Raw genomic sequence first — 20,490 nt, forward strand, 5'->3', positions numbered from 1 at the left:
GGTGTCATGGACAAGTTAATACAGAAGCGAAAGGCGTCGCGTATTCCAGATACATGTCACTTACGTTCGAGAATCGATTCGAGAGAGTTTGCGGTTAGAAAGAAGTAACAACTCGGTTTCATAGTTGGGAGGATCATTTGTGGCAGAGAAAAAGGGAGAACTTCCTACGTTAGTTTAAAACTCCAGTGTCGCGATTCCAGGCTGACTACTTCTAGAAACCGCGTCATAATAAGGATTATGACGTTCGAAGAAATAATTGATGAAATTTTGCTTTGCAGATTTTAGATCAGTTTGGTGTTTTTCATTTTTTGTTGATAATTTGAAAATTTGAAAAAAATCTGATATGTGGAAAAGGAACACAAGGGCGTCTGTGACGTCATGGTCGTCATTATTAACTCTATTTTCAATCTCGTTTATGTTTCTTGCACCACGAACAATGGCGGGGTGTGGGGTTAATTTTGATAAGATGAGGAAGCGCAGGATCGAGGCTGTGCGAGGCCAGATATTAAGCAAGCTTGGCCTTACAGAACTCCCCAGCGCCGCCGCAACGCCGCGCGACGTTCCAAGGGAGGTCGAGGCTTTGTACAACCGCACGCGGGACTTTGTGCTCGAGCAAGCCCGCCAACAGAGGCAAGAATGTCTCGATCCTGAGGAGACCTACTACGCAGAAGATGTATTGACCGTGTATATGAAGAACGTACAACCACAGTCGGCGCTCCAACCAGGTAATTCATATTCCACTTCCTTAGTAAACAACACGCAAATTGTCTCTTGCTTTGTAACTCGCCAAAAATAACCGCCTTCCAACCACATACTCAAACGATCTATTGTCTACAACTTCTACGAGTACATGGTTCGGCAACAAGGCTTTCACGCCGTTCTACTGCAGTAAGCAAGATATAATACAGTTGATATAATACAATAAAGTTTCACCTTTTTTGTAACAAGACTTTCGATAAAACAAACTCCAACACAAACATAACATCTAAAACAATAATATGAAACAAGTGTCATCATTTCTAACGTTTCGAGTTAAAACTGAAAGTATGATTAGTTCTGTCGGAAATTACAATTACCGGTGTAAAGAAAGAGCAAGCCAGTTGGAATTTAAAGTGACAGACTTATCTTATTTATTTTAGAAAAGAGACAAAAAATCTTTTTTTAGCGATTTGAATTATTTACAATTCCTGAGTTTAAACAATAAATTTTCTTGTCTCATTTGAAATCAAAACAACATTTCTCTTCGTTCGTTTTCCGTTTGCGTCGTTCATAATCAGGATGTTACTTTGTTTGGTAAATTGTGTTTATAATTCCGCTCTAAAGTATCCAAACTACAACCGACGACGAAACTTATGGACTGTCGGCATTTTACGCTGGTTTGAACACAAATAATTGGATTATCATCGGGGACACCAAACCGAGACTGTTTAAGATTTGTGATGCGGAACCTACCGTGTATCTGATCTAGTCGATAAAGGGGGAATTATATGATCGGTGATGCGAGGCGGATAATTGTTGTTATAGCTATGCTTCTGTGCAGACATGTTGGCTGTAATAACCGGCGTAGACTAGACTGTCCGGCTAGCAACAATGCAGCAATAGCGGCATTCGAATCCGTATAACCATCGAAACCCGCGTTAAATATTGCGACACGAAACACGTAAACGAAATTTTCTGTTTAATTTTACTGAAATTTAAGCTAAATTAAAGTGTATGGATATAATTCTAATTTATATTATATGGGTACACAATAGAACAGACTAAATTGTATATTATATATAAATATGTATAAGACATGCAAAGGGTCCTCAGTTTTAGAAGCAAAAAAAAAAAAAAAAAAAAAATGAAATTATCAGAAAAACATTTTTTTTAATATTAGGTCAATATACTTTGGCGCAAAATATCACGCAAGATTAAACGTTTCCGCTCAAACATTTGAACCCAAGCGTTTGTGAACAAGGGCCAAGATTTGAGATTCGATAATTATTTTAAGCAACCCACCGGAACAAATGTAGGAAACATCAGAATCGTGTCTTGGGAGCAATCGCGAGTCATTGATACGTAACAATCGATTGAACGATAACGTGGCACGCTTACGACGCTACAGTCGATGACGGGAATCGAAATGAACTTTTTTGGAAGTTCAGTGAAAATGAAATCAAAAACAAAATGATGAAAGCAGCATTTGCGGTATATTACGTTGGTTAAACAGTGACCGTGTTTTTATTTTATTTTTTCGTCTCATTTGGTTAATCCCTAGCACATAATAGGCCGTATTTTCTAATCCTGCTTTTAACAATTAGCAACGTTATTTTAGAGTTGTAAGAATACGTTTATATAATTCAAAAAAATATTCTTTGTTTTCTACAAAATGGGACGATAAGAGAATATGAAAATATAGACTATTATATCCCAACACATTATGTGTTAGGCAAATCTTAATTATTAGAAAAGGTTTTGGGATCCAATTTTTATATTTCACCACGCGGTTTGGAAGCTTGCGGCAATCACGGGTCACGTGTTATAGCATAAATGGAGCGTGAAATGACGTAGGTCTGGCGGCGAAGCGAGCATGAGGTGTATACGGCTTATATGCGATGCTGGTTAAATCGGAGATTAGTTGAAAACTGCTCGTTATGGATTCTAATCGCTTCCTATGATTTAATAATAGGGTGGGTTGCGTTAAGTCTTCTTAAGGCGACAGCTACTTGAGCGTATATGGTTGTTATTGCTCAAGAAGTTTTAATTTATTACAATGTAAGCGTAATTAGGTAGCGACATCTATCACGATTGGGGGTTGGGGTGAAACTGGTGGGAAAACTGACGTCACAGAAGCGTGATTGTTGGTCTTTGTTGCGTAACAGAGCACGACAACGTGCCTGTCAACAAGTCTGTAGTTTAATAGATGCCGTGGGAAAAGTCGCTATTATGATGTAACAGGTGTTCTTGGGGGTGTGGGTTTGTGGGGGTTATTAAGTTCTGGGTCTTCAGGGGTTCGTTGGGCAATTTGTGATATAAGTGTTCAAGTTCATGCAAGGTTGTGGTTTACATTGTTCGTAGACACGTGTAGATTAACCCTGGGTCATGTAGAGGTTATTAGGGGTCAACAGCTGATTGATACGTCACAACGGAAGTTGAAGGACCACACGTGATCTAACAATAAAGTTTGTTACGTCATAACTACAAATTAAGGACTGGTAACCAAATACGGTCATTACGATACACGGTTTGAAATGTGGTAAATGTGACTAGACGTGTAGGGTGGCGTTTCACATTCTTTTACGGCGCGATTAAATATTAGACATAAATTAATACTAGTAACGTTTTGGTAAGCAAACTGTCCGAACTAAGTATTACATAACTTTTTGTAAGCTTAAAATGGTTAATTACAAAAACAAAGAGATGTCTTAGCAATTGTTTTAATCAAACGAACTTAACCAACGGCCGATGACCCAGGGGTTAAAAAAACACCAGTGCAAAATAAACAATCATTTGTGTGCCTTGTCATGGAATAGGAGGGGTTACCTCTGTCAGCCTGGCTAAAAGTTATCTCTAAAAAGAGTAGAGTACGGACGACAGGCCAATAATCTGTGGAGTTTTGGGGTACCGGGTCGTTTTTATTGCGCTGAACGTAAAGTATAAATTTGGTTACCACTGTTTATTCTGCATTGTGGCTTTTCATGAACCACGTAGGTTAACTTGTGTGGTATTGGGTAAAGTAGGTTTATCTATCAGGTGATAATCCCACATAGGGTGTTGGTTGATCTTCCGTAATAATCAGCTGTACCCGCCATTTCCTCCCACGATTGGCGCCTATCCACTTTCAAAACAAAAAGATCTCGCGTGCGCAGAAGTTCGTTTATTGGAAGTATTGTTACGTGAGAATTAGCGGCTCAGGAAACAACTACGTCACAAAGAGGGATTGTCAGAAGCGCCGAAAACGCTGCAAGGGGGCGTGACTTTGGCCGGTTTGCGGCAGAAACTAAACTTTGTTTGAAATGATAATTTTAGCAAAAACGTCTAACTTTTCCGGCCCAGGACGATTATGTTACACGGTGTGCATATTTTTGTGACCTTGCTTTACGAAGGCGGACACCGAAACAACATAAACATAGTCGAGGCGCCGAACTAACTCCACAACACGGGGTCACGGGATGTTGGGTTAGAAAATATGTGTCACTGTGTCCGTTACACGGGTCATGATGAATTAGATCGTTTTTGTTTCCTTTGGGAGACGTAGGTGAAAGAGGATGCGACGTAGACACGCTTGATGATGGATGTACTTCAACTAGGGAGTCGAATCATCGAGTTATATTTGTCCCAATCTATTTACGTTGCGACCTTAAAACGATGAAATTATGGTTTGAAGATAGAACAGAAATAGAATTTTATTCTCGAGGGCGGAGTTATAGAGTTATAACACGGGTATCTGGTTGCACGCCATGCGCTGTTGTGGCATCATATACTTCTTGAACATTATGGTTTATTGTGGTTTTCTTGTTTTACAATGGATGCTACTATCTAGAGCTAACTGATTAGTTTATAGACTTTCAATACGAGAGATTTCATTGTATAAGGGTGAGGTCTTTAGTAAGGGACACCCGGCACCTGGGATGTAGGTCTATTTCCCCAATGCCCATGGCGCTAACATCTAGACCCCAGTGAGGCAGTGCGGCACGTCTAAAACCGAAAACATTGATCCATTACCCCACCACCCTAACATTGTTTTATTCCACAGATCGCTACAAGGGTTACAAACTATCAAGGGGACTTTCGGAGTTTTACGACTTCGATCTCACAGCAACACAAGTCAACCCAGACTCAATAGTGTCGGCAACATTGCGATTATATCAAGTACAGAACCCTGGTAGTAGGGGGGAAAGGAACCAGGTATGGTAATACATTAATACTGGCTTATACACTTATGCATTTTTTCTTTTAAAATTTCAAACCATTCTCAAAGCGAAATACCGTTGACACAAAATTGTTATATGAAGTAATTTTGTTACGTATAAATTATATAAAATTGTGGGTGAATTTGTATGGTTTGCAACTTAAACCGCACACTTGTGACAACCCGGTTAAAGCAATAGCCGATAAGTGTCTTGTATTACAAAGGTGGCCTTTATTAAACGTTATCTTGCTTGCATAAGGGAAACGTTATGTGATTCCTGGAATAAACAAGTACATCCCAAACTTTATCTGCTAGTACAACATTTGTTTTAGCAAGTGATCAAATGCTTTGGGTTACATAATGGTAATTCGTATAAGCGGACACAAGGTGTCTTAAACAGAAAACCGGAATTATAACGACTGTCGTTTAAGATAGATATTTAGGAATCATTTCCCAAGTTACATACGTGGTATTTGTGAACGCCACCCGTAATATAATAACTGTCGTTGCCCGCCAGAATAAATAAGATCTAATCGTTTATTCAAATAGCCTTTGGTTAACACTGTTTCTTTTGCAGGTTGAACTGTATCAACTACAACCTCCAGAAAAGGAAGGGTTGACGCCTGTCAAGAGGTTTCTCGATATGAAACTAATGGACACGGGTGTGGAAGCATGGCAGTCGTTTGACGTAACTTCAACTGTGAGAGAATGGGTTCAATTCCCTCGTAAGTTCCGGTTATATTATGTTTATGTAATTGCGCGAACCGGTGTGACCGTAAGGAAGTGAAAATTGATTCCTCGAAAGAGAAATAAAACTAGACACGATTTACAAGCGAGGGAGTTAATTATGAGTTTACAACTCAGGGGAAATTGCCAAGTTTTCCAGTTCCCTTGAGGAGGACATTATGTTCCCACGATAACATGTCCGTGTGAACAGAACTCCTGTATTCGACCCATTTGAAACGCCACCTTATACCTCTAGCTATTACAATAGCGGGTTAAAGGCTCATGGGATACCAGACTGGCGTAACAGATAGTAACTTGGGTGGTATATATCCTATTGTTATATATTAATATTTATAAGAGGGGTTTCCCCCGTTCCATTACCCTCCCGTGACGAATACACGCACAGGTGCAAAGCCTATAATTGTGTGTCTGTGTAGGAAATTAACAATACAACCGCCACATCCCCTCCGACAATCGTTTTGTGTGAATCTGTTTTATATCTACGTTAGAGTGTCGACAAGTTTAATACCAAAGCTTAACACAAGGAAGTTTCACGCGGCGTGGGCGTATATTAATTAATGGTACGGCTTGCGAGGCCTTTCGAAGAATCATATATTTTTGTTTCGCATCGTTTGGCTTACAAGTTAAAGTTAATGTAGAAGATCATTTTTTGCTAAAAAAATATAATTTTACGTCGATACAAAATTTCGGAAAAAAATTGGTAAACGTTTTTTTTCTTTTGTACAAAACGCAAAAATCTATATCGGAGAGTCCACTGGCACATATTGCTTTCAATACTCGGGCAATATACCATTTATAAGCTTTAAGATGTCGCTGTTTCGTACAAATCTGTAAATATTCCTTATTTACTACAAAATCGGACGATAAAAGGAAGTAAAAACACGTCTCATCTTACCCCAACCCGACTAATAAGGAACTGTCACATAAACAAATTGAACGTAATCGTTTGAAAGGTTTATAGTTGATAACATAACACATGTCAGTTAGTTATCCGAAATTGACGTTTAAATATATTAGTTAAGTAACATAACACCTCTCCCGGTGGTGAAATCTGGGTTTTATTATTACCTCATTAAGTCGTGTGTGATGTCACGGACCCATTGTGAGGCTAACTACCGTAATTTGATAGGTGCAAGCCGCAGCAACGACAATTTTGAGAAAAGGTTTATAAAACAAATCGATTTTTGCGGTTTGCGCATAAAAAGGCGGAAAATTTGCGGTTTTCTCAATATATTCTACCTTACATTGCCTGTCGCCGTCGGTGCCAACGGTTTAACCGAAAGTACAAGATTACAGATGATATATTAGCCTGGAGGAATTGGTGCTGTGATTGATGTTGTAATATTGAATGCATGTTGCTTAGTCGTGCTATAATCGAGATAGTGCATTGAAAATGAGTTTCTCGTAACGTTTGGACTTTTATAAATCAGTAAATTTATATTTCACCGCTGTCCTCGCAAGGGAAAATGAAATATATTATTAGTTTTTATACAGTTGAACCGGCTCACGATTTAACTCGTATCGTACCGACTGCTGTATAGCAGGGTGGGGTAAGATGGGACACGTCCCCATTGGTAGTAAACAAACAATATTTATAGAATTATATAACCGTATTTTTAGGACTTCATAAAAAAGCGTTGGTATTTGATAAAAACACGAAAAGGAAATATAGGATTTAGGTGCTAACGGTATCCCATCTTACCCCACAGTACTATATAGCCTTCTGCTTAACATTTACCTTCAAATTAGATCTATGTTTGTTGTTTTATTCCATTGCACGATGTTCAGGTCGCCGCCTATCCTGATCCACGGCTTTGCAACATTGGATTGGATTATAGGTTAATGTAGCGACAAGGGGTTAAATATAACTCACATTCTTGCACGAAAGTTTTTAAATTCACAAATTAACGTACCTGCCCAACGGCTGCTACAACTTAGCATATTATCACTGCACGGACCACGTACTGTGACCACTTAACCTATGTCAAATACGCCAAACCGCAATAGGCTTTTAAGGCAAGTTTACAAACACATGACTTAAATAGCTTAACCCGCGTACAGGCGCCGCACGGTTCATAAGCGTGGACCAACACTGTTCATACCTTAAGTGGATATAAACCATGTTCTGTATAGGTTAAGTCGCTTTCCCAAATGTCCCGTACGCGAAGCCAAAAACGCCAGGTGTAACAGTTCTGTTCATTTAACCCGTTTGCCCGTGTTATACACGTATACCTCATGCTCAATGCCGAGTTATAACATGGATGTCTTCTTATACACCAGACACACATGGTGCATTCATACACCTCATGCTCACTGTCAAAGTAAAAAATAGCTGACTTTTTATACACAAGACACGTGGTATATTCATACACCTTAAGCTCACTGTCGAGTTATAACATGGGTCTCCTCATTCACAACACGTACATGTTAAACCCATATGACCACCAACGTATACATTTCACCCATTATAGCATTTAATGCATATCTACTGTGTGACGTTTGGGTGCAGGTATGCTCATTCGATTCTGTGGCATACCACAGCTATTTGTTGTTTCACGAAAATATTGTTGAATGAGCTCCATTACAGCGATAATGGTAATGACCACGGGGTAAGACGGAACGCCTTTAGCACGTATAATATCCTTATATCCTGATCGTGTTCAAACGATTAACAACAGTCAATGGGACTCGTAAGAATACGGTTTTATAATTCTTTGAATGACTATGTTTGCTACCAAATGGGACGGGAAAATAGCATGAAAAGGCCGTATAATCAAAACTACTATTTCACAGAAATTAAAATAGCAATATTTGTGAATATGGTACATGAATACACTTTGTATGGAACTTAAGTTGCAATTTACGTCATTGTTATGTCACACGTATTTTTATAATTGTAAAATTAACAACATGACAAATAAACCTTGTTACTAACGAGCACCATTATTACGCATCAATCGGCATTACTTCAAAGGGTCTACGTCACAAAGAAAGTGTCACCGCGGTGCAACTTCTCGAACACAATGTTTATCAAACTTCAAACGGGATTCTAGATTGCCCATATCCGTTTGTGACGTCATAATCTAACGAGTCCGCGCGAAGTCTGTGTGGTCATTATGTGACGTCATCTACATGACGTAACCCGCCTACGCACTCGAAGGTATAAGTGTCACTATGACGTAATAAAACAAACTTCGGGGTTTAAATCTGGAATCTATTTTTACTTTTGTTACGTCACGATACAAACAAACAAATAGGCTTGTTTATATTCATAATCAAAGAAATGTCGACACAGAACAGCGCGAAGCGCATATGCAGTATTGTGGGGTAAGATGACTTAACGTGCTGTAGTGTTATAGTAACAATTTTGGTAACTCTTAGAAAGATACTGGATACCGTTGGCATATCATATCTCATATTTCCTAATTGTGTTTTAACAATTAAAAACGCTCTTTCGCGGGACTTCTATAGATTCGTGGGACTACGGTTATATAATTTTGTAAATATTATTTTGTTTACAACCAAATTGGGCGATAATAGATAATAAGAGCGAGCAACACAGCAACGTAAACTGTAAAAGGCAGCGCATTCTCCCAACGCTGGGGGTTGTGGGCTTAGGCTTCGCATGGTTTGCATTGAAAAGTTTTAATCCTCGATTTTCGGTTTATTCTATCAACAAATCGATCACGTATTACCAGCAAGGATCGGCAGGTTAGAAAAACAGCCGCGCCGAGGGATGATACGTCTACGTATTCAAGTGGTCAACCTAGTTACAGGCGTATTTGGAACGTTTATAGTGATTGTAAAACATATACTGCCATGGTGGGCTTGTAAAATACTCAACGTTCAAAACACACAGAGAGTACGCTATAGGTGTAAACACTTTGTACGAACATGAAACATAAGGGCGAAGTAAGTCGTGTATTTTGGCTGCTGTTCGTCGCTCATTTGCTACCATTTTATCTTTTCTATAAACACTCTATAAAGTGTTACAATTTCAGTGCAAAAAAGTGGTTTTACATTCATAATAAAACTATTTAAATATGGGTTTGTATAAGAGAACAGCAGATTCGGTCAGAGTTTTACATTAAGACATACATTACATAACGCTGTAAACGCGACAGTCACACATTGCATTGCAAACATTGCAGAACTTTTAATTTATCAAGTTTCAACGCTAACTTTGAATTAAATGCGCTAAATTGTAGTATAATCTAGAAATCATACGTTTCACGCTTATTGTAAAACGCAGTGGTCAAGCTATGGTATAGACTGTGCCTCCCATGCAAATGAATATGCCTACACTTTACTACATCATACAACACTATATACAAAAGATACAGAACTTGTAAAACTCAAGGTGCCACGTTACGTAATCAATAAAACGGTGCAGCAGTGCAACAGTTAAGTGATATATACTTAAGTGTGAAACATTACCTCGCATCGACAGATCTGTCTCATGGGACTGAGGTGTAAGGTGTCATCGGATACCGCATGCGCACTCGACAGTTTGATACGATTGCATGTAGCTCGTATAAACCTTATGGGAGAGTAACATTTTACTTGTGTGAATATAAAACCTCTTTGTACACCGACAAGTGGCATCTAATAGGTAAATAACATGTTTACTAGGCAGCGTATCAAAGTAGGAATCAAACCTGGTTTAAAGATGGTTCTCCACTCAACTTGAGTAAACTTCTTGACCCCTAAGTTTGTCGCTAAACTCACGCCTTGAAACGTTGGTGTTGCAACATAATCTAAGCTGGCGAAACCTACAGCGTGGGAGTTCGGCTGTGGTTCCCAATGCTGCGTGTTTGGTTCGAAAATTTATCAGTAATCAACGAAAAGCGGGGATTTTGCGTTTGCTGATTATTTGATCGAAAAATCATCTTGCTATTGTGCCGTAAAAATAGATCGCTTGTGACGTCATATTAACCCGAACAAATATCAATGGACTTACAATTGTTACGAAACAATGGATTATTGAGACGTAACAATCGCAGCACAAAAGGGAGTTTAAGGCTCGCACCTGGCGAAATGAAACCGTGTCTCTGGTCGTAAAAAGCAGGTGTGGAACTGATGGTCACTTAGACATTCGCCATTGAATTACTGGTGTAGCTCACGCGTCTTAGGTTGCGTTTGTTTAAGCCCAAGGTGGCTTTAGCGTAAAGTCGGCGAATGCATTTAACTACATTTGTATCGGATAATAAAATACAAAAGGAAGCACTGGCGAATTTTAATTGCTTTGATTTTCTTTGTTGTGTTTCGGACACCGGAAAAATACAATGTAAAACGTTGATAAAATTTTGTGGGTATTTTAGTTCGGTGTAAAATGAGTTTCTGTTCTAACTTTACCAACTGCTTTCTATCATTGCGCAATTGCTCTGTGACGTCATACGGAAATCCGTTATTTGTTTGTTACGTATGAATGCGCCGATTCATGATTGCTATTCAATGAATAAGCTAAAACATGGGGAGGGGGTATTCAAATTCGGTTTAAGATGGAACACGACCTAAAATATCCGGAGTCGATCGGAAATAAAGTTCCATGATAACGTGCTCGTATATAAGGTGTACTTGGTGAAGCACAACATTGAACATGGTATAGAATCAACTGAATTATCTCGAATTCTATACCAGTTAAAATAACGAAAGAATAAGAATTAAAACAAAATGATAGTCTTTAACCTTTGATGAAGACACATACTTATTACGTGTTAAATCAATCAAGCGGTAAATAAATACCTAATTTCAACGTAAATGGGCAGAACACAAATTCAACTGTTCATTCGAATTCGATAACGAATACCATAATTGGTTAAAATACCAAAGAGACGGAATTAATAAAAACTTTATTACATATTGAATACACATTGGTTGATTAAGTTATTGTTACAGACTTAAACGACGGTCTTGAACTCACGATACCGTGTCTCGACGAAGACAACTTTTCAGGGACCCAAAAACGACGAAGTTTGGGACCCAGGAAAACCTTGGATGTCATTATAGCTGGTAAGTGAAGTAATTAGCGTTGCTATTAGTCGTGGTTTGTGGTTGCCCGGTATTTGGTGCTCACTTTTAATAAATTTAGACCGGAAATTTGAAACCAGACGCATTACCGCCACCTAACGGAAAATTATGTGAAATTGAAGCAATAATCTTATAATGTGTACGTGACAATACACTTTATCACATCAGTAGTTAACCTATTACGTCACTCTTAAATCTGTTAACGTTCATCGCTCAAATTGTTAACTCATAATCACCTGGCAATTGGATTATTGTCACCCATTTATCAACGTCACAACTGCCATTGTGAGCGAATTTAAAAAAATTGTTTTGGAATTTTTTGAAAATGTAAATTTTGCCAATTTTAAGCCGCACTGCTCGCTATTGTTCGGTAGCAGGGGTCACAGTGCTATCGCGGTTATCTACGTCACAAGCGTTATTGTGTGCGAATCAATCAGCGCTAGTAGCGGCGTTGGGTTGACTACGTTGGCCACGGGAGAGCAGACCACCCGTTTCTGTGACTCAGATTTCGCAACCAAACCAATCAAACGACTTTCCCCATCAGTGCTGCCGAAAAACGTTGCAAAATGAGTTAGTACTAATTGGAAAAAAATAACGGAAACACTGCGCGTGTCACTCTTGACGGAATTAATGTAAAGTGATCTGGCCGAAGTAAGACACAGCCCACTTTACAAGTGGTTACTCACCTTGTTGAAAAGCAAAGCAGTTATTGCGGGTTCTACGCTTACTTAACCTCATGTTAAGTACCCTGTATAATTATCCAGAAATTTTGACCAAATTACTGCACATCCAAGATTGTGCGATAAGCACTGCAATTAAATTAAAGAGTTAAGAGTGCGTGAAGCAACTTTGCAACATTGCAGATTGAAAACTGGCTTTTTTAACACTGGACAGTTATGCGAGAGTTTAGATCACTTAAATTAAAAAAACGATAGTTTTTCACATCTTTAACCGATGCTCTTTTGAATGTAGTTTTATTCATATAGCAGTTTAACGGTGAACGATTTGATGCTCGGATGATTTGAAGGTTTAAAAACACCGAACGAAACATGTACACTGATATATTTGCATCGTTGAGCCTCACCCATATTAATTCGCATGCCATATTCTAGTATATAAGGGTGAGGTCCTGCGCCATTACACGCCATGAAACCAAACTTGGGATCTAGGCAAAAGTTGACTTTGAACATAATATGCTGTTGCATTTTATTCTTATTGTATATTGTTATTTTTACAGGCCCGGGTGGGACTCGAACCATGAGCAGTCGAGGTGACCAGGACCCCGAAAACTTCACCCCGGACCTTGGGAGGGAGTTTTATCCCCACCTAGTGATCATGGTGAGGACCCCTGCTAACCAGGGGAGCTCTCGTTCCACCACCAGCAGCCGCAGGAGGCGCAAGAGAGCATTAGATGCGGATTACTGCTTCAACCGAAATCCATCAGAGACAAATTGTTGTTTGAGGGAATTATACATTGATTTCCGCAGAGATTTGGAATGGAATTGGGTGCGAGCACCTGTTGGCTACAAAGCTAACTTTTGCGCTGGTGCTTGTCCGTATTTATGGAGTATGGACACCCAACATGCTACTATACTTGGTCTGTATAAAAGTATGAACCCGCACGCTTCTTCAGCACCCTGCTGTACACCCAAAGAACTGGACCCTCTTATATTGATGTATTATGCCAACAATGAGTTTAAATTCACGAAAATGTCGGACATGGTTCTCCTATCTTGCAAATGCAGCTGAATACGCAGTACTGCCGGTTTAAAAATGCTGCCAGACACCTATCTACTTCAGGGTTACTATTTTATGTAAGCGGAAGATTATCTGGCAACACTATAGAAATTTGAAAACAACAATCTATTGTGCCGCAACAATCTGCATTGAATTAAATTATGACGTCAACAATGTGTTCCTTGCCCACCGCAGTGCGTCACAAAGGACTGTTTATTTATAAATTTTCATTTTTTCTTTCTTTTTCCTCTGTACAAAAGATTACGTCACACACGCTTACTGCGTGTTCAAGGACTTTTATAATTTCCTCATTGCCAGCAATTAAAGTTTGCTTAGAAATGCTGTTTCTGGTTAAAAACTACTAAATACACAACACATAACAGCATATACAACATATTCGTTATATCAAGTGAGTTTTGTTAACTACAACGTAAAATATACAGGAGCGTTCTATTCATTTTTTATGCTACTCGTTCAAATGTGTCTCAAACCGCTTTTACTGTGATAACAACAATAACATAATCATTTTTAAATTTCGGCAAATCGTCGTAAAATCTGGCAACAAAAATTTCTCTTTGTTTTTGTTGTTGTCGATATATAATGTTACTGTTGATTTACCATTATGTTCTGATTTCCCATAAGTTGTGTCGTAAGCGATATAAACGACGAACATTCCAAAGACATGATTAAACTTTATCCAATTTTTAACTTAAACTCTTATTATGTTGCAGTTGTATTAAAAATACACAATTGCCTCTCGAAACACGTCGTTTTATATGGAAGATTCTCTTTTTTCTAGGAAAGTGAAAAACTTCGCTTATTCCCTACTGAAGCAGGGGTCCCTTTAGTTACTGCATGTCCGCTATGTCATCTATGTCCACAATATTCATTATATAGTTGACATAGTCCTACATACCAGGTCCCAGGTGTGCCTCACTAAATATAACTTACCCTTATAGGATAGAACATCTAATAATATAGGATAGAACATCTAATGGAGTCTAGATTGTAGTACCCAGGATAAAAAATAAATATATAGGTAGCTATAACAGCCGTTCCTTATTGCGAACCCGTCCCTACAATATATATTCTATTAATACACCTATATAAACTATATCGGTAGCACCTTGTGTGTTCGGGGTAATGGGTCAATAGGTATACTAGCAGTGTTACAGGTGTGTCTCGTTAAATGATTCTCTCTCACATTTAATATAGTAAGGGTGGGGTAAAACGGGACACATTTTTTATTATTTTTCATTTTCCACATAATAGTAAACAAAAAATATTTATAGTCATTTATCTGCATCACGACTCCAAAATACTGTTGCCAATTATTCAAAACACGATCAGGAAATAGGGGATTTAACGATATTCCAACTTACCCCACAGTATTATACATTGAATTGGTGAAACATTACTGTCACGGACAAAATTGCGTTCGCGCACCAATGTGCAATAAAAGGTATAATCCAAATTCATAACCAGGCAACCAAATAGAATTTAACTTTATTTATTAAACCTAAATTTCACATGCACAAGTACTAGAACACTTTCTTATGACGTCACAAGGCGACCTGCGTTTCTCAATTTCCGGAATTGAATTGCAAAAAAAGGAATCAAAATTGCGTAACAATCGCCATTGGCACGTGCCAGTGTGGTTTGCGATAAGGCATTATAGTTTTATTTTATTTGTGACGATTTTAAATTAAATCTACAATCCTGAAGTATCGGTTCCTAACCTACGGTAAGCGTACCACTCGAAGTAAATGAAATTCTTCCATGTGGTATACGAGCAACTTATTTTGGTTTACTGATATCAACAAAATTTATAATAAATGAAATCACAACTTACCATTTCCTTGCTCATAACACCACCTTGCGATGTAACTTCTATACATTCCGTCCAGGCCTATCTGACATAACTAGCTTATACGCTACATTTATACCTCAAATAATTGGTACAGTGCAACAACAGTACGACTGAGCTGAGATGGCGGATTAAACTCAAAATCACAAGATTGTTATTAGCACACGCATAACCGTTTGCGTTGCACAACAATTATCAGTGTTCCCAATTGAATAATTTTAACCTAATTTAAGCTGCTGACCGAGTTACAACGTATGTAACTTTATGAAGGATTATTATTGTTTTTGTAATGTGTGGTTGACAATTTTGACAATTTACAACGGACAATTGGGTTAAGGTTAAATGAGTTGTCGTCAAGTGTATTGAAGACGTGCCCACAGTCGTATAGCAGCGTCGATCCTCGAACGCTTCAACTTTGTGCTAAAGGCATGCCCGCCAACCAGTTCGCCACGACGCCGGTAAGCAGGCTTTTTCAGTGTAGCGCAATGCGGAACAACAGCCCCGATAAATACGCTACCACAAACGTTTTCCTTATATTTTTCACTGTTGAATGTAGCTACATCCCAGGTCCTAGTTGGGCCTCACTGAAGACATCACCCTAATGGAATCTTTATTATTGAGTGTCTATAAACTGCTTCAGTGTGATCTATTCTAGATGGTAGTACTGTATACACTTTCCCATACTTAAATTATTTATAAATATCCGTAATCAACTATTAATTGACCCAAAATCACTTTCTTTCTCATTTAAACAAACACAAACAATACTTGCTTTTAATGATATTTATTATTCTGCTTTTGTGTCGTGTTTACTGGGACGACCGCCGGTCTAAGCAGTACTTATGGGGCTGGAGGGGTCTCAGTTGGTAGTGTAACTGCTGCAGTTGGTAGTGTGACGGCATCAGTAGGTAGTGTGACGGCTTCAGTTGGTAGTGTGACGGCATCAGTAGGTAGTGTGACGGCATCAGTTGGTAGTGTGACGGCATCAGTTGGTAGTGTGACGGCATCAGTTGGTAGTGTGACGGCATCAGTAGGTAGTGTGACGGCATCAGTTGGTAGTGTGACGGCATCAGTAGGTAGTGTGACAGCATCAGTTGGTAGTGTGACGGCATCAGTAGGTAGTGTGACAGCATCAGTTGGTAGTGTGACGGCATCAGTTGGGAGTGTGACGGCATCAGTAGGTAGTGTGACGAAATCAATTGGCAGTGTAGCTGCTAAACCTGGCAAAGTAGCGATTGGAGGTTCACCAGAGGCAGGTGGGATTGCTACAAAGTTGTTACAAAGGTCCACATTGTTGCAACAGAAGTAGCACAACTGTACCTGTATATAAAATGGAAGTTTAAATACAAAGACGCCCACTACAAGTATATTTTATGGCCAAGGACGTACACAGTGTCGGCATGAGGAGCATCAGGGCTGGAGTGCATAACTCTGGGCTAGAAGCAGACGCGGTAACCACTTGACACAGGCTTAACATTATAGTATAGTAGGGTGGGTGAAGACGGAACACCGTCAGCTCATAGTATTCAAATATTTTGATCTTGTTTTAAACAATTAACAAGGGTCCATGGGAGTCAGCAGGATATACGGGTTAATAACGTTTTGAATGTTTACAACTAAATGGGACGAGAAATAAAATAAAAATGTGTTCCATCTTCCCCACCCCTCTTCATAGGTGCAATATATAATGCATGATGTTTACCTCATTCTCTATAGCAATTTCAGAGTAACATTGCTGCTGATTGTTTGCAATGTTGCTAGAACAAGCTTTTGTTTGCAGACATCCCCTGGTCAGGATGGTAACACCATGGTTTAACTCGATCTTGGTGGCACAGGATTCCTGGAATATTTACAATGTACTACGGTGTGATTTTAGTTGGGTACTCGGCCAACTCTGCCTGATTTTCAGACATTTATCGCTTTAGGGCTGAAAGAAGACATGTATCTACAGAGAATGAGTCAACTGTAGCATAAATCCTAGGTCAAATGGGGCAAACTAAAACTGTTTTGCGCAAGAATGAAGCTGCTCCTAGAAACAGACTTAAAAGTTATATGATAAATTCGAATATTTTAAACTGGCCATTTTGTCTCTTTTCTAAAGCCAATATTTATCCTAGCTTACACAGTATATTGAATTGGCTACAGTGCAGCCAAATATCATAGAAACAATGAAATACCTCTGGAAAGTCACAAGTAACGACTGTCATGTTTCCAACGCCTTCTCGTGACGAACCATCGAAACATTCCCCAGCATGTACAACCGCTTGGTGGAGGCACAGAGCAAGACAAATTATAACGAACTTCATTTTGTTGATTCAACAAACGCTCTACTAAAGAAACAATGGTTCAATGGACGATTCATAATTGTAAATTAAGGTGTATAAATAAATTTCGTAACTTTTGTACCGGATGTCTGTTTAATAGGCCAACTCTGGCCCAAGTTACAGATCTCCAGACACAGGCATCGTCGTAGAGCCTCACCCATATAAAATAGACTGCTTATTTACAGAGCAATATACCTACTCTGGCCAAAATCTTAACGTGCCTCGCAAAATACAACACCCATACAGAACATAAATTCAAAAAAAAACATAAAGAAGTCCTGAAACTACACCCAACAGAAAAAGACGAAATTCACGAGAACATTCTATAGACATGAAGTTTATACAACTGGTTGCTGTATATGACATAAGGAAAAAACGCTGATATAGTAGAAAAAATTATAAATTACACGTTCTATTTTAAATCATATTGACCCAGGCTTTTATAGGACTATAGTATTTAGTCCGTTAGCACAGCCGTCTATAACTCATCTTGTCACACAGTTGTCCTCAATTGACAGTCGATGTATCTGTTAAAATCCAAGGTTATTCAAGGTGTTATATAGAACTGAAACTTGTTATACAAGTTGCACAAGTTCTTCATAAACTGCCAAATATGGGAAAGAACACGCATACCCAACGATAGTGGTTTGAACCAGATCGACTTCTAGATTATCGCAATATTAAAAAAAGCTCAAGGCGATCGAACCTGTATGTATAGATCGCTAGAAATGAACAAACAAGTTGTACACAAGATACCTTGGATGTCATCATCAGCAAAATTTCCTCATTTGTGAAACACCCAGACACCGATAGACTTTCCACTAAAAGCATTACCGTAAAGTATAGAGACATACTGAGACATACTATACGCCATAAATGAAATAAACGCCTTTATGGCCTGCTTGGAATGGCTGAATGCAATAACAGTGAAGTTCTATAAATACGCCAAGACTTTACATATATAGTAGGGTGGGGGAAGATGGGACACCTTTTTATTCTATTTTCTCGTCCTCTATGGCAGTAAACAAATAAAAAGCAGTCAAAAATTTTAAAAACGTATCTTCACGACTCCCATTGACCCCTTGTTAATTGTTTAAAACACGATCAGGATGTCTGGATATTCTGTGTTAAAGGTGTCCCATCTTCCCCCACACTACTTTATGACTGGAGATATAGAAATCATGTAACTTGCTATACCCTCAGGTATAGCGCGGGCAACGACAATCGTCATACCACAGGCGTGTTGTTACATATATCCCGCCCTGCTTACAAGGTATTTGCAATATTGGATATAATTATTTTTTAGCCTTGTTTTGTTTTAAACAAATTATGGCCGGAGGCAGGACCGCTAACCAATTTTACATCTCGCGGATGAATAAGTCAACAAGCCATGTCACGGGGCCTGTGATTTAGACCAGAGTTGATGCGTCATTTATTACTACACTACCACTTAATGCCAAATTGGTTTGCAGTTTAACCTTTCTACCTAAACATATTCGTTGAATCATATGTGCGTATATATATGTACTTAGCCAGTGTGGACACATTAGCTTGTTATTTACAGTATCCGATTACAGTTATTAATTAGACAACTTCTGTGTATATTTTTATGTAATCGCTACAAAAGAAAACGACAATTTTATTTGTTCTTGTTTCAATTTTATTTTGTACTACTACCGATTCAAGGTTCGCACGTTTAAGGTGGGGGAGGGGTGCGTTCAAAAAACGTCGATGCTGTGGGGTTAGGCTGCGGGGGTGTTGTAGTTGCTTCGGATGGAGGGGGTGGGGGTGTTGAAGTTTGGGGTGGTGGTGGTGGTGTTTCTGGTACAGGGGGTGTTGTTATTGGTGTTGTAGTTTCTGGTACTGGAGTTGTAGTTTCTGGTACTGGAGTTGTAGTTCCTAGTACAGGCGTTGTAGTTTCTGGTACAGGGGTTGTAGTTTCTGGTACTGGAGTTGTAGTTTCTGGTACTGGTGTTGTGGTTTCTGGTGCTGGTGTTGTAGTTTCTGGTACTGGTGTTGTGGTTTCTGGTGCTGGCGTTGTAGTTTCTGGTACAGGGGTTGTAGTTTCTGGTACAGGGGTTGTAGTTTCTGGTACTGAAGTTGTAGTTTCTGGGGCTGGCGTTGTGGTTACAGGTGCTGGCGTTGTAGTTTCTGGTACTGGAGTTGTAGTTTCTGGTACTGGTGTTGTAGTTTCTGGTGCTGGAGTTGTAGTTTCTGGTGTTGGAGTTGTAGTGTCTGGTTCTGGGGTTGTAGTTTCTGATGCTGGAGTTGTAGTGTCTGGTTCTAAGGTTGCGGTTGCTGGGGCTGAAGTTGTGGTTACTGGCGCAACAGTTGTCAAAGGCGGATCAACGAAGTTATTGCACAAGTCCTCGCCACAGCAAAAGTAACAAACCCTGACCTGTATGGTATATACCGTGACATTATCAGCTCTTACAGGATTTTATAATTATTTACCTGATTGGTGTATATGTCTGTATAACATTGCTGGTCGTTGCTGGTGGTATGTGAGCCGCACGCTTTGGTTTGAATGCAGCGTCTCACTATTTTGGTTTGTCCTCTGTTCACTTCGATTTTGGTCATACATGATTCCTAAAGGGAGTGTATTAGTACAGAATATATAGCAAAGGCGCCGCAGTAACAAGTTACCTTTGGAAAGCCACAGTACTCCACTTGCATGTCACCAACTCCGTCAATAGAAGAACCAATGTAACATTCACCACCAATTGCAACCGCAAGGTGGAGCACGAGGGCACCACAAACAAGGAAAATTTTCATGTTTGTTTATATACTATTCCCTAAATATTTATACTAGGACAAGAAAAATAAATAAAAACTAGTATTTCATTTATAACGTATACTGGTACATCTAAGACAAACCGGTACACTAATAT

At 39.0% G+C, this 20,490-nt stretch overlaps 3 protein-coding genes across 3 annotated transcripts; 1 reads left to right on the forward strand and 2 right to left on the reverse strand.

The window, feature by feature from the left end:
• Positions 1-216: 216 nt before the first annotated feature.
• Positions 217-14,171, forward strand: LOC149739207 (transforming growth factor beta-2 proprotein-like). The gene is made up of 5 exons (XM_089875152.1): positions 217-725; positions 4,739-4,890; positions 5,472-5,619; positions 11,540-11,653; positions 12,909-14,171. The coding sequence occupies exons 1-5, from the start codon at positions 344-346 to the stop codon at positions 13,418-13,420; spliced, it is 1,308 nt and encodes a 435-aa protein (XP_089731278.1). The 5' UTR covers positions 217-343; the 3' UTR covers positions 13,421-14,171.
• LOC149739208 (uncharacterized) lies at positions 13,711-17,607 on the reverse strand. Its single transcript, XM_089875154.1, has 3 exons — positions 17,453-17,607; positions 16,978-17,115; positions 13,711-16,595 (listed from the first exon to the last, which is right to left on the reverse strand). Exons 1-3 carry the CDS (start codon positions 17,579-17,581, stop codon positions 16,116-16,118), a joined length of 747 nt encoding a protein of 248 aa, XP_089731280.1. The 5' UTR covers positions 17,582-17,607; the 3' UTR covers positions 13,711-16,115.
• A 1,629-nt stretch (positions 17,608-19,236) lies between these two features.
• LOC149739209 (uncharacterized) lies at positions 19,237-20,435 on the reverse strand. Its single transcript, XM_089875679.1, has 3 exons — positions 20,246-20,435; positions 20,054-20,188; positions 19,237-19,997 (listed from the first exon to the last, which is right to left on the reverse strand). The coding sequence occupies exons 1-3, from the start codon at positions 20,372-20,374 to the stop codon at positions 19,296-19,298; spliced, it is 966 nt and encodes a 321-aa protein (XP_089731805.1). The 5' UTR covers positions 20,375-20,435; the 3' UTR covers positions 19,237-19,295.
• Between the last annotated feature and the right edge of the window lie 55 nt (positions 20,436-20,490).

The sequence above is a fragment of the Ciona robusta genome, chromosome 3 (genome assembly GCF_009617815.1).
Source record: "Ciona robusta chromosome 3, ASM961781v2".
NCBI lineage: Eukaryota > Metazoa > Chordata > Ascidiacea > Phlebobranchia > Cionidae > Ciona > Ciona robusta.